This window comes from Gekko japonicus, unplaced genomic scaffold (genome assembly GCF_001447785.1).
Source record: "Gekko japonicus isolate JY-2015 unplaced genomic scaffold, Gekko_japonicus_V1.1 scaffold1394, whole genome shotgun sequence".
Classification (NCBI taxonomy): Eukaryota; Metazoa; Chordata; class Lepidosauria; order Squamata; family Gekkonidae; genus Gekko; species Gekko japonicus.
Genome location: NW_015170321.1, coordinates 302794 through 317930, shown reverse-complemented (window position 1 = coordinate 317930; position 15137 = coordinate 302794). Strand labels below are relative to the sequence as shown.

Sequence of the window (15137 nt, the reverse complement as noted above, 5' to 3'; positions counted from 1 at the left end):
GGAGGAGAAAACAACACAAAGGAGAAAACGGCATGCATGAGACTGGGGGACACAAAACACTCATTGGATGTCCGATTCCAAATCATGTTTTTACTCAACAAAGATGAGGACTTTGGAATGTGAAAAGTTTGGATCTTGGGACACAAGACAAAGTTACAGGTTGGGCAAAAAATTGCTTCATATCCCTATGAAGAGAGCTGCAGTTTGTTTGTTTTTTTAATGTGCCTCTCCCAACATCCACCTTTTTCTGATCAAAATGTTCATTTTTCTTTGAAGGAGCAGGTTGGTAAGAGCGATTACTACTACCATGTAAAGAAAAAATACCACTAATATAAAGGAAAATGCTGCAGAAACTCACACATTAGCAAAATAAAGCATGAGAAATAACCTAAAAGGACTCCATCTCAATGAAAACCAGTCTAGTTCAGGCAAAGAGTGAACTTGGGTGAGACATTCAAGAAAGTCTTCTCAGGCCACTGAGCCAGCAATATACTTGTTAAAAATACTCTGGAAAGAAAGATCTTTGGGAAAATAGCAGAGGGAAGGTTTCCCAATCTGAGCACTGCAGATCAGCTCTGAAATGCTGTAGATCTTCTTGTTGTTGCAAGATCTGTTTGACTAGAATGAAAAGTTCTTTGCTAGTTTCAGTTCTGACACTCTCTCCTGAATCTCAACTTTTCTTGAACTGTGTAAACTGTTTGTTCAGTCATTGTGAAATGTACTGGGTTCAGACACGTAGAGTGATTGGCTCCTGTTTATTAAGTGGTTTCAGCTCAAAACTAAGACAGACTTGCAGGGTCAGAGCCCTGCTTATATTCATGAAACACACCACACCCAACCCCCCCACACACACACATCGCACAATAGGCTATTTACAAAGTATTGTTTCCCAATTGGCTACTACTAGGCTCCGGATCTATCTATTGGTTCATTCTAGGATCCAAACTGTTATGTACGTGGACCGCCTCCAGGGGTCTGCGGACAGGCCAGAGCTTGGATCCGAAAACAAAGGAAACTTTGGATCCTGGATTCCCCAGCCCCAACCAATAGCCACCTTGGCGGGACATTTAAACCCTCCAATGTGAGTGGGAGGGTTGCTGGTGGATATGTATATAGTTGGCCCTGTTGGCCGTTAGAGTTAGTCTTTGTCTACGTGAAGTACAATAAACGTGTGCTACAGCATGTCGTTGTCCGAGTCCTCCATGCGGCGAACCCAGTCCTTTTCACAAACCTTCTATTGTGATGCGCTCCAAGCTACGCTATTCCGCATGTTCGCTAGCGAGCCCTTTTGCAAGTACGGTTCCATCGTGACACATTGGTTTCTGCATATCCAAATAACAGAAACAAATAGGATTTCTAAAATCCATATTTAGTTTTAAAACATGCATGTCCACATATGAGTTGCCTGTACAAAACCATATCCCACACTTTTGCCGTGCTTTAGGTTTCCATTGAGACTTTGGATAAATGACTAAATGGAACTCTGTATGGTCAGAGGAACTAACTTTTTTAATATCAGTGCTGGGTGGAAACAATAGGGATAGGTTTTCTCTTTCAGGTCCTGCTTGTGGGCCTGCAACGACATTTAGTTGACCCTGGTTAGAAATGATGCTGTTCTGAATAGACTATTGGTCTGATCCATCACATCTGTTCTTATGCTCTTATTAGCAGCCATCATCAAGCATGCGAAGAGCTCTCTATTGTCCATCAGAATAGGGAATTCCTAAAAAACAATTCAATAAAATTACCAAGAGAACAACACAGAGGACCATTTTGACATTTCCTTCATTCTGCTCACTTTTTTTTTTGGCAGACAAGTAGCAACTGAGTTTTCAAGGCAAGAGAGGTTCAGCGGTGGTTTGCCATTGCCCGCTCCTGCATTGCAACCCTGGACTTCCTTGGTGGTCTCAGAGGGGCAAGGGTTCTGACCCTTTCTGAGATACACCAGTCCCCTTTAGCCCTGTTTTGTGAGGGAGCAGAGCAGCCAGCAGCCAATCAGGATCTCTGGAAAGGCTGAAGGAGCCAGGTGGAGGTGGGGAGGAAGAGAGAAAAAGGTGTTACACTGTCAGCTCAGGCAGACAGGGTCTGAACCTTCAAAGAAAGAGAGACTGGAGGGTTCCTGCTTCAGAGTTTGCCTTAGTTAAGTACTTTGATTTCATTGACTCAGAGTCATAGCAAGTCTTGTAACAAGCTAAACCAGGTAATTTTTTAGATAGGGCTTTGCATCTCCAGAGTGTTAGTTGGGAAAGAACCTGTCTCAGGAGACTTTGGGGACAGGACAGATTGGTTTAAATGGCTTGTCACACCAAATACTTTTTCTCCAGCCCTGTCAAATTTCTCCCCCAAATCAGTGGAGGTGCTGTAGCTCAGTGGAAGAGTCTCTGCTTTGCACACGCCAGGTCCCAGGTTCAATCCCCAGCATCTCCAGTTAAAGGATCTGGCAGGAGGTGATGTGAAAGACCTCAGTCCGAAAAGCTGCAGCCAGTTTGAGTAGGCAATACTGATCTTAATGGACCAATGGTCTGATTCAGTATAAGGCAGCTTAATGTGCGTCATGTGTGAGATTCTGAGGACCTGTCTTTGGTATTAAAGCAGGCTAACTTGAGGAAAGGACTGAAAGTGTCTCAAAGTTTTCTGAAGGAAAACAAGTGAATGATTTGTGTTTTCTGAGAGGAGCTCACATTTATACTGTGAGAATTCTGAGGTTGAAGGAAGGCCAGTATTCATCTCAAGACTACAAACCTGGCTGCTGACTGCTGTCAACATTCCTGAATTATCAACTGTAACCTTACAGATGAATGGGCCCAGCAAGACTGTCTTATGCCTGTAAACAGTTTCTATCCTCTTTTCTGAATCACCTTATTCTCTTATCCTTGGAAGTAAATAAAAGTTACTGTTCTTTTTCTGTTTCCCTCATGAGTGCTGGACTTATTTTATTCAGAAGTCACTTGGTTTAAAACTGTCAGGTGGAAGACTGGGGTAGAGACTACACTGGTCAAGCTTTACACCATGCTACTTCTGTTTAAAAGTCATTCTTAAAGTACTGGCCTTCACTGTCTTCTGTCCAAGTAATAAACAGGGCTGATTATACTTAGCTTTTGAAATTTGATGGAATTGTGATAGCTCTATTCACAAACAACCCCCAGAATGTACTTATTTTTTCACCATCCCACCGAAAATGGAAATAAATTCCTTTCTAGCTGCAGTGTGTTCAGCAATTTTCTATGTCTTTCTGTGAAATATGTTGAAGCCAATAGGGGTTCAAATACATGAACACATGAAACTGCCTTATACTGAATCAGACCCTTGGTCCATCAAAGTCAGTATTGTCTACTCAGACTGGCAGTGGCTGTCCAGGATCACAGGCAGAGGTCTTTCACATCACCTACAGCCAGATATTTTAACTGGACACATCAGGGATTGTACCTGGGAGCTTCTGCATGGCAAGCAGATGCTCTACCACTGAGCCGCAGCCCCTCCCAAATAACACCTGTTATCTCTTTAAATGCCATATATTAGGACAGATTGGTTTAAATGGTTTGCCAGACCAAATGCCTTCCCTCTGGGCCTGCCAAATTTCTCCCCCAGATTAGTCACCCAGTTTTTCTAGTAATCTGAAATCCATATTAACAACCTCATTGAAAAGCAGTGCTGATTCAGAATGAGGTGGGGGCTTCAGAGGTGGGCTTATTCTTTGTCTTGCCACTGGCACCAGCAAGGGAAAAGGGTGGCCCCGTCAAGCTTTGTCCTGTGTGTGTGTGGGGGTCCTACTCTAGAACATATGGACATTAGGTACTTCCACATAAATGTTAAGTATTATTATCTTAAAGGTACTAAAAAGAAAAATGAGTAGCATAATGTGAAATGCAGTACAGTTTGCATTGTTTCCTTATCTGAAAGTTAGTGGCAGATCCTGTATAAACACACACACAGTTTGGCTACACTCTTAAAGTTAAACTGTACTTGCTGCCTCCCACTGCAACAATCGGGCTCGTCTGAGCACAGTTTTCTGAAGGCGCAAATGGTAAAATAGGTAAATATGGTAAAATAGGTTTACCATATTTTGAGAAGCAAACATTTGGAGAGAAAAAATCCCAACTGACTACTTCAAATAAGTGATGACTATGACAAATCTAATTTTAAATAGCCCTACTATTTAAGCTGTGATAATTTCTAGTAACTAGGAATATTCCTAACCTTCCAACCCATAAAGAGGACATTTTTATCGTTTTCTTAAAAAGAGCCCAAAAGAGGATGGACACCAAAATAAAGGACATGTCCTCTAAAAAGAGGACATCTGGTAACCCTAGGTAAAGCCAACAGCTGCATGCACCCAATCATTTTCTCTTGTAGGGTTGCCAACCTCCAGGTGCATGCTGGAGATCTCCCAGAATTGCAGTTGATCCACACGCAACAGAGATCAGTTTCCTCTGGAGGAAATGGCAGCTTTGGATGGTAGACTCTATGGAATCATATCCCCATTGCGCTCCCTCCCCTCCCCCAATTCCGCCTTCTCCAGGATCTGCCCTCAAGTCTCCAAGAATTTCCCAAGCCAGAGCTGGTAACTCTGCTCTTTTATGTCTCCCATTTTGTGGAATGGCCTGTCGGCTCCCATGCTGCTCTCATTCCTCAGACTGTATAAAACAGAATTGTTCAGGAGGGCGTTTTTATGAAGCGAATAGGGTCGTAATAAATGGAATTGGTCAGAAGGGAACATTCATAAAAGGAATAGAGTGGCAGTATACTGCATGCATTATTATGTTTGTAGCACACTGTTTTCTAATTTTTTTAATGAGTTATTGCACTGTTTTTGGTAAGTCCAGGTACCATTTTTCTTTGTTGCATTGCTCTTTTCAGTTTTGTAACCTGCCTTGAGTCTCACTGAGTAAGGGGGACTGTCAGTCAGTAAATGAACAAAGTAAAACACCATGATTGAAGGTATTTTAATCTTCAAGTACTTCTGGAAGATTCAGTCCCAACATCTAATTTTAGAAATGCCAGCTGTAGGGGCATTTAGCTTTCAAACCCATTAGTGATAGACATCCCAGTCAATACCAACTCCGAGATGCTGGAGGCCCATGCGAAAGAGCCTTAATCTAAAAAAAGAGGTGGGATGTGCCAACTGAGATGGCTGTACCTCTGCCTCTGACCTCCTGGGTAACCTTTGCAAAGTGAAAGTGCTGAAGTTATTGCACCATCATGCCCTTGGCCAATCTTGTCAACTATCCCAGCTCTCTGTTCTCTTGGGCCATCCCTGTCTTCTGCAATAGAAAGTAGGTTGAGATGAGTGGGGGGGGGGTCACATACTTTTCCGCAGCAGAGACTGATGTAGAGTTGTGTCTCCTGCTGCCTGCCCCTCTCTACATAGAAACAAAAAGCCAAGGGCATTGCTTCAAGTTACAGTTAAGCTCATGGTTTTACATTGCTAGCAAAAATCCCCAAGCACAATACACAGTTTAATAAATACCACCGCTGCTTTATCAGTTCATCATCATATTAAACTCACAGCTGTGTTAATTAGCAGGGACTCAAGAATGCGACCTGAGAATTGCATAATTAGAAAGTTTTAGATTAGATATGCTTGGGTTTGAAATCAGCGATTGGCATGTGACAGACCCACTTCAGGAAGCACTAGAGTTTCCAGCTCAGACAAGTTCCTGAAACTGCTATAGATCGGTACAGAAACTGCAAGATTAATATAGCTGCCTGGGGTAAGTTTAAATTGTACTTTCATTTCATATAGCTTATTTAAGCTTTTATCTCATATCATATGAAGCTCAGGATGTATATCTTTCAGGTAATGAATTACTGCTAAGCAGGAAAATATTAGGTTGAATCCAGCCAGCTTTTCCACTGATGAAAGAGAGAGGAAGGGGTCCTCTTTGACCACCAGATTGGCTATGTTGGGGATTGTAGGATCTGCATAGACAAAAATAAAGGCTATGGTAATAAAGGAAACCGAGTGAGATTGACAGAAAAATCTAGCTGGATCCAACCACCATATGAGTGCCAGGAGTCCATTTTACTACCTTAGATGATTGGGGGGGGCACTACTTCCCCAGTAGTTAGAAGGGGGTGTGTGTCCATTTGAATATAACAATGATAATTTTGTTAATATTCATATATAAAAATTATTTTAGGGAAGAATGGAGGGAAGCAATTTGCTAAATTTATGAGGAGATTCTTTTCAAGTCTACCTGAGAGAGGTTAGTAATGTAGACTGAAAATTTAGTGCCACTGAATGATGATCTCAAAATTAGTATAATAAGAGATTTCAGTCATAAAAAAGTAAGGACATTCTTAATTCTGCCATGTATCTCACAGATATAAAATGGAGGATGAGAGAATCATGCATATTGCCATGAGCCATCTTGTAGAAAGGATGACATAAAAATTTAACAAATAGTTTTGCAGACACAATTGAAAACTGATCATGGTTTCTCCTTAAACTTTGTTTCTTTAGGCTAAGCATCTTAATTTCTGTCAGTTTTTCCTCAAACAACTTACCTCCTAGAAACTCATGAACCTTGTAAATCTCTTCTCCTCATCCTTCATATTGGTTATTGCTTATTGAACAATATAACCTGAATGTTGATGTGCCACATCCTCCCTCTTTGGATCATCTGTACCTCAGTCTATGTGTTAACCTTTCAGTCTTGCATGTTGGTGGCCCAAACCAATGACACTTCCAGCATTATATCATTTCACAAATTTGGGACAGGATGATTCTTCTAATCCTGGCTTTCTTCACCTCATTGGAGCAGGAGGTGCTTCAGAAGACCCCCAGGAGGTTTTAGGATGGTTCACAGCAAAGCTGGGGTGGCTGCCGTGTGCACAGGAAAGTCCCAATCTTCTCAGCTCCACCCCAATCAGCCCGTGCGACAATCGGCCTCTCCCTTGCCAGGGGTACTTTTCAAAGTTTTTTTTTTAATTGGTAATTGACATATTGATATAATCTTTATAAATAGCTGGCCCCATCATAGAAGGAGGGTTACCTTCCTCAATTAAAATCACAGGTAGGTGTTTTAGACAGAGGGATTGTAATTAGTGCCTGTTTAATTTTAGCCCTTGCTCAGTAGTTGTTAGACATTTTTGCTCACAATCTGTTTATCCTTTATGCAATAAACAGCTTTATTTATACATAAAACTTTATTTTCTTTTGGTTTTTATTTCGGTCATCCTGCCCTACATAAAGTAGCCAAAATTTGCCCATGCTAAGAGGTATAAGGTAGGCCAGAAAAATCTGAGGTTCTTTTTCTTTTCTTTTGAAGAAACGATAAAAACAAATGGTATAGGTTTCAGAAGTATCAAACTGGCAATTCTATACAATCTTCTGACAGTAGCAGTGGTAGTAAATTCTTATTTCTCTTGGGGCTGGTGCAACAGTGCTGGAGAGGTATACTCCTTATTAGGGACTTGTAAATTCTACATCCCCATGGAAGAATTAAGAGGTGCATGCATTGTTATTCACTGAGCAACATCCAGTTTGGTGTAGTGGTTACCTCACAGGGTGTCTGTTGTGGGGAGGGGAAGGGAAAGGAGTTTGTAAGATGCTCTGAGGCTTCGAGTGAAGGGCGGGGTATAAATCCAGTCTCCTCCTTCTATAGTCCTAGCCTGGCATTGATGTCACACAAAGGGATAGCGTATGTTGTCAGCCAAATGGCTGAATTAGGCTAACCCCTGGACTAAGGAAGGTTGTTTTTGTAAAAACTTGTCACACAGCAGAACGTCTTCTCTACAGATGTAGCCCTGAGCCCAGAAGTATGCCACGAAGTACAAAGCCTTCTGTTCCTTTTCTTTCCCAGAATGTGACATTTCTGGCAAAAGGCATTTCAGTAACTCCATTATCCTTTCCCCCCAATGAAAATAGGAGTTGGATCATCTGATTCATTGGTAAACTCAAGTGCTAAACTCTCTAGAACCATGGGATATTTGGAGTTTTCTGTGAACAATAAAAGCTCTTTGAAGAGGGCGCTGCCATCTTGATTGAACCAAAGAATTCTTTAAGAGGCATGGATTCAAACAGAAAAGCAGGTAAAGTATATTCTGAAACAGAATAAAAACCTGACAAGTAATTGTATCTTACATCTATAAAGACCTTTCAGAATACAAAATATAGTTTTGCAAGCAGTGGCACTTGGGGAAAGTTTGGAGGGGTGTGTGTTGGCAATGACTTCATACTATGACCCATTGAAACACTACACTTTGGAAGACTATAGCCCTTTAAACTAGGATTGCCAGCTCCAGGTTGGAAAATACCTGGAGATTTGGGGAGTGGAGCACTGTAGAGGACAGGTTTGGGGAGGGGAGGGACTTTAATAGGGTATACCATCATAGAGTCTACTTCCCAAGCAGCCATTTTCTCCAGGTGAAAAGCTGAGACTGAAAAAAAGGCTACCTCATCCATAGAAGCCTAACATAGGCACTGCAGCAGGCAGATGTAAGGTTGGGTGGCAGATGTAAACAGAAGTTCACAAGGGGATCAGTCACAGGCCAGGGGCTACCATAATCCTGTCTAGTGATTGTGGCAGCCATTTTGAAGGAGAGAAAGCTACTGTAACTGACTGCTCTTTAAAATAAGTTCAGGGAAGTTTTGGCAACAAAAACAATCAGATGGACTGAGGTTCATCATAAGTTGGCTCGCAAGTGCATTTGCTTTCTTTTCCCTTTTCAGTGCTCAGTGCTTGTAATGGTGGTACCTTTGAATTAGGTCTGTAGAGCCACATTTTAAAATGTTGTCTCTGGACACAGTGTGCAGTTACAGATGGTCTTACGTTACTTGAGCTTTCAAGTGGTATAGTTGAGAGTGTAGGTATTCCACATTACTCTTCGAGAAATTTTACTTCTACAAATATTAGACTAATTCATGGGAACTGAGGGAGGAGACAGTATTAATATTTTATAGGATCAGTAAAACCAACACAAATTATCAGTGTACCCAGCCCCCCTTTGCTAGTGATAACTGCCTTCATTCCAGGAAGCTTTAAATTAATTGAATTAATTAATTGAATTAATCTCCTCCAGAGAAATAATCAATGTCCTGCAAAGAATTAAAAAGCTCATTTGATGTCACGGCAGGAGTTCAGTGAAACTGATGGCCAGCTCTAAATCATTGTTACATGCTTCACTGTTTGTGTAATGAATGGAAGTTTTCAGGTGCCGAATTCATGCTGGTTTTTTTGTGCTGCCTTTACCATGCTTGCTGAGGATATCCCCATTTATCTCAACTATACTGGCTCAAAGTGCATCAAGACATCAGTGTGCTGCAGTGTAGTACTCAGAATTGTAGCTGGTGTTCTGTTGAACAGTAGGTTGGCAGGCAGCATGGCACAGTGGTTAGAGTGTTGAACTAGGATCTGGGTTTGAGTCCCAGGTTCAAATTCGTACTCTGCCATGGAAGCTTCCTGGATGATCATGGGCCAGTCACACACACCCAGCCTAACCCAGTTCACTAGGCTGTTGTGAGGACAACTGCGAAGAGAAGAGACCCTTACTCAGAGCTCTTTTTGTAGAAAAAGCCCAGCAGAAACTCATTAGCATAACCACACCCAACAGCAAACCTCATTAGCACATTAGGCCACACCCCCATGTTACCAGAAGTGGGGTAATCCAGCCACACCCACCTACCCCTTCTTATTCTGTTTACCTTGTTTGTTGTCAAAACCCAGGGCTTATTTTGTAGCAGGAACTCCTTTGCATGTTAGGCCACACACCCCTAATGTAGCCAATCCTAATGAGTTTCTGCTACTGAGTGTGGCCTATTATGCTAATGAGCTCCTGCTGGGCATGGCCAACTCAGGAGCCAGCCGGAACTCCGTTCCTGTGTGTTCCTGCCCAAAAATAGCCCTGCCCTTACTGGGGGAAGGCATCAGTACTGACTTGCCCCATCTTACCTTGGGACCAGTAGGACCAGCATGGGCTGAAGCTTCTAGTTCCCACAGCTATAACCATTTGAACATATGCTCAGGGGGCTGCTTCTGCTTCCACATGCATAAGGCTCTGGGAAAGTCCTGCCCCCCATTTCCATTGGTCTGGGTAAATCTGTGGAGCCCCATATTAGGCCTTCAGGCTATGTGGTTATGTGGCTGTCCAATTTTGAGACCTCCTCCCAAGAGAGAATATTTCCCTCAGTTCTTGGCTTTTAGGAGAAAGATTATTACTGTTCTATTCAGAAAGCTTTAAAGTATCCAAGATCTACTGCTTGTCATTCATATAGTTGTATTATGCCTTTTAAAGGTTAATTGTATATAAGATGTTTGTGGCCTGGGATAGCCCAGGCTACCCCAATCTCATGAGATCTTGGAAGCTAAGTAGGGTTGGCCCTGGCTAGTATTTGGATGGGAGACCTCCAAGGAACACCAGGATACTGATGTGGAGGCAGGCAATGGCAAAACGCCTCTGAAAGTCTCCTGCACTGAAAACCCTACATGGTCGCCATAAGTCAGCTGTGACTTGAGGGCACTTTCCACCGCCAGGATGACTATAGTAATGTTACTATTGTATGATATGCTGCTAGCAACTGAGCCCTTTCACAGAAGCAACATTAGTATGAATATTTGATAAATAGACATGTTTGCCCAGCGTTTTTAGATGGCAAGTCTTAGGAAAAGCATAGAACTGCTGAGGATAAAGGAGCATAATTCAGTGAAAGGCAGAAAGGCAGGACTTCAAAGGAATAAATTTCTCAGTTTTCAACATTTCAGAAAAGAAACCTTTTCTTGCAGTTCGAAACTAGTACAATTATTTAATTATAATTATTAGAGAAAATCCACATTATATCATTTATCATGGCAAAATTTTCTTCCTTACCCCAAATGTTGGGATCCTTCAGGTAGCTGGATAGCTACTGTCAATTAGAGAAAAGCTATATGGACCAACAGTCTGACTGATGGAGCAACTTCATTTTTTCAAAATCCTTTGACCAAAGAAAACATTTTTTAACATGTTAACACCATTCAGAATTGCATCTACAGCTGTGGCCCTCTCAAAGAGGAAGGACAATAAATTTAAATTCTTACATAGCAGGGAATATGTCATGTATCCAATTAAATCTCAAGCCTGCTAAAGGTGAAAGAAATCCCCATCTGTACAGGGAAACAACAGAGAAGCAAAAAGTCCTCATATTCTTCTGTTTCCTGTGTTTGACTCTCATGAGGAATTATGTCATATTCAGCTGAAACAGGGCACCAACTCTGTGACCAAGCTATTACAAAAGTGCCCTGTTTCTTAAGGAAATCCAGGCCCTCTGAGGACAAAGATAATGAATCTTAGGCTTTGTCACCTCAGAATCTAGTTTCTCTAACTGAAAGACAATTATGGCTCATGCACAATTCTGGTAAATCCACAACACTCCAAGCTTTGCTTTCTGCTACCTTGTACTTCCCCCAAGCAGGTGATAGAACAGATCTACACTTTGGCTGGTTTTATGCCCATTTAACTGACAAGGCTTTCCCCCAAGGAATTTTACAAACTGTAAATTCAATTATAAGAATACTGCCTTCATCCCAGAACTAGGGATGGGTGTGTGGAATTACTATCAGATCATAGAATCATAGAATGTTAGAGTTGGAAGGAACCTTGCAGATCATCTAGTCCAAACCCCTGCACTCTGCAGGAGCACAGCTGAAAGATAGCCCTACAACATACTCGAAAGATGGTCATCCAGCCTTCGCTTGAAAACGTCCAGTGAAGGAGCATCCACCACCTCCCGAGGCAGTGTGTTCCACTGCTCAACCACTCTTACAGTTAGGAAGTTTCTCCTGATATTTAGCCAGTAGCGACTCCCTTGTAATTTTTACCCATTAGATCTAGTCTTGCAATCCGGAGCAAGAGAGAATAGATCCGCTCCATCTTCTACATGACAGCCCTTCAAATACTTGAAGACTGCAATCATGTCCCCTCTAAGCCTTTTCTTTCCCAGGCTAAACATATCCAACTCTTTCAGCCTTTCCTCATAAGACTTGGATTCCAACCCTCTCACCATCCTGGTTGCCCTCTTCTGGACACGCTCGAGCTTGTCAACATCCTTCCTAAAATGTGGTGCCCAAAACTGGACACAGTACTCCAGATGAGGCCTGACCATAGCAGAATAGAGCGGAACTACTATCTCCCGTAATCTGGACACAATGCTTCTGTTAATGCATCCTAAGATTGCATTAGCTTTCTTTGCAGTCACATCGCACTGCAGGCTCATGTTTAGCTTGTGATCAACCAGAACACCTAGATCAATTTCACATGTGCTGCTGTCAAGCCAAGTCCCTCCCATTCTATATCTGTGCCTTTGATTTTTTATACCTAAGTGTAGGACTTTGCACTTATCTCTATTGAAATTCATTTTATTTGTCTCAGCCCACTGTTCCAGTCTATCTAGATCATTTTGAATCCCGACTCTGTCTTCTTCAGAATTAGCAATCTCACCCAGCTTCGGGTCATCTGCAAATCTGATAAGCATCCCCTCTATGTCTTCCTCCAGGTCATTTATAAAAACATTGAACAACACCAGGCCCAGGACCGAGCCCTGTGGCACTCCACTCAAGACTTCCCTCCACGTAGACGCAGAGCCATTTATGAGCACTCATTGGGTATGATTTTTTGACCAATCATGAATCCATCCAACGGTTGCACCATGCAGCCCACACTTAACCAGCTTATCTTCAAGGATATTATGAGAGAATTTGTCAAATGCTTTACTGAAATCTAGATACACTATATCCACAGCATTGCCAGAGTCAACCATTTTAGTAACTCTTGTCAAAAAAGGAGATAAGGTTGGTCTGGCATGATAAACCCATGCTGGCTATTACCAATTAACGTATTCCATTTAAGGTGCTCACAGACCGAGCATTTAATAATCTGCTCTAAAAATTTTCCAGGTATTGATGTCAAACTGACAGACCTGTAATTTCCTGGGTCCGTCTTTTTCCCCTTCTTGAAGATTGGGACAACATTCGCTCTTCTCCAGTCTTCCAGCACACCAGTACTCCAGGACATCTCAAGGTTTAGAGCCAGAGGCTCTGAAATAACATCTGCAATTTCTTTTAGCACCCTGGGATGCAAGCCATCTGGCCCTGGAGATTTGAAAATATTTAAGGCAGCTAGATGCTCTCTAACCATTTCCTTACTTACTCTGGACCGGCAGTTCCTCCTTCCTTCATATGCCCTGCATTCTTCAGTTTGTATACAGCTTGCCTTATGGTTAAAGACCGACACAAAGTGAGAGTTGAGTAATTCTGCTTTGTCTTCATCCCTTGTTAAGGCTTAACCGTCTTCCCCTAGCAATGAGCTTACCCCATCCCTGTTCTTCTTTTTTGCTCTGAACATAGGCATAGAAACCTTTCTTGTTATTTTTAGCATCCCTCACAAGCCTGAGCTCCATCTGTGCTTTAGCCTTTCTGACACCATCCCTACAGATTCGAGCCTGCTTCTTGTACTCCCCCTCAGTAATTTGACCCTCCTTCAATTTCCTGTACATTTCCCTTTTTAGTCTCAGCTCTTCAGAGAGTTCCTTGTTCAGCTACCTTGGCTTCATTACCCATCTACCACCTTTCTTTCTTACCGGAGCAGTTTGTGATTGTGCCTTAAGCACTTCATTTTTCAGCATCACCCATCCTTCCTGTGCAGATTTCCCCCTCAGCATTTCCAGCTATGGGATCCTACCTAATATTTCTCTGAGTTTTTTGAAATCAGCTTTCCTGAAGTCCAGGATACGAGTCCTACTATGTCCTGGTTTCACATCCTTCTCTATGTCCTCATCCAGGAGCTGAGCATGAGATCTTCCTTTGTTGGTTTCAGGATAACCAGGAAATTATGTTTGGCAAGGTGGTTAGTCTTGTGTAGCGAAAATTTGGAGTGTGTTCAATCACTGTGTTACTCTGTGTTTATTGAAATTACACTTCACAAGGCCAGTTCTGGAGCGGATTATTCCCTACCCTTTCACATTATCCCATCACCACAGCTACAACTTTGCTAGAAGCATTAGAAACTTCCTGCAATTGCAGGAACTGCAATTAGAAACTGCAATAACATATATCTTTAGACCTGGACTAAAGATATATGTTATTGCAGAAATCCTTTTGTTCATAAATTGTGGCAGATCGTGCAAAAGATGTGACATCTGCGAAGCAGGACTGATTGTTCTAGAACAGAAAAGGAAGATTTGCATCAAAAGTAGATTGCAAGTCACTATGCCTCCATTTTATATATAGTAAGCCTAATAAGTCCCGTTAATTGACTGAAGTTCTTTATTCCCACAGGAGAAACTGAAAGTGTGCCAGTGATTAACCCTTCAACACAGATTGCCCAGGTAAAAATGAACGATATGCTCCAAATAATCCCCAATTTTTAAGGAATTAGTAGGATTTTAGATACTGCTGATAAAAAACAGATTCACAGGGGGGGAAATGCAGAGAGAAACACCAGTCTAGCCAAATAAAAACCTGATTTCAGGTGTAAATGCTGTTAACAAAAAAAAAGCTATTGAAAGGTGCATTCAAAATATACTTGTCTTTATCTTGTAGAGGTAAAGTTAAATAGGTATAAGAGTGTAAGCTCCATCTTTGTTCTTTGGTTGCTTGTTGTGTGTTTTTCTCTTGTAGTGTATTTTTCTTTATTTACTGAAAACAATAAAAGTATCTTATAAAAAATATACTCTGATTTACACTAAGGCTCCCATCCAGGGTAAGAGAAACCACATGTATCCCCAGGGATCTTTTGGGGCTGGAGCGTGCCGGAGCACTGCTCTGGCAGCCCAGAACCCAGCACAAATGGTGGCGCGGCAAGCCCCGCCCCCAGCTCCCTACGCCAAAGCACTGGGGCCGGGGGCAGGCCCGGAGAGCCCCGCAACCGGGTCCCCCGAGCCTGCACAGATGTGCTGGGGCTGGGGGGGGAGGCCCGGAGAGCCCCGCAGCCAAGTCCCCCGGGCCCGCACAGAAGCACTGGGGCCAGGGTAAGCCTGGAGAGCCCCGCAGCCAGGTCTCCTGGGCCCGCACAGAAGCGCTGGGGCCGGGGGGAGGCCCGGAGAGCCCCGCAGCCCCCCGGGCCCGCACCAAAGCGGTAAGTAAAGGATATGTGGGGGTGGCGGGGGCTTGATGGGGGGGTGGGGGAGCCTCCCACACTCCCTCCCTCCATCTCTTTGCCAT

General features: G+C 42.7%; 1 protein-coding gene across 1 annotated transcript in view; it reads left to right on the top strand.

Moving 5' to 3' along the window:
- The first annotated feature begins 8012 nt into the window (after positions 1 to 8012).
- ARHGEF33 (Rho guanine nucleotide exchange factor 33) overlaps positions 8013 to 15137 on the top strand; it is a 42821-nt gene continuing 35696 nt past the window's right edge. Inside the window, exons 1-2 of the mRNA XM_015418057.1 lie at positions 8013 to 8034; positions 14253 to 14302. Coding sequence (XP_015273543.1) covers positions 8013 to 8034; positions 14253 to 14302 — 72 coding nt within the window. The remainder of the gene's footprint in view (positions 8035 to 14252; positions 14303 to 15137) is intronic.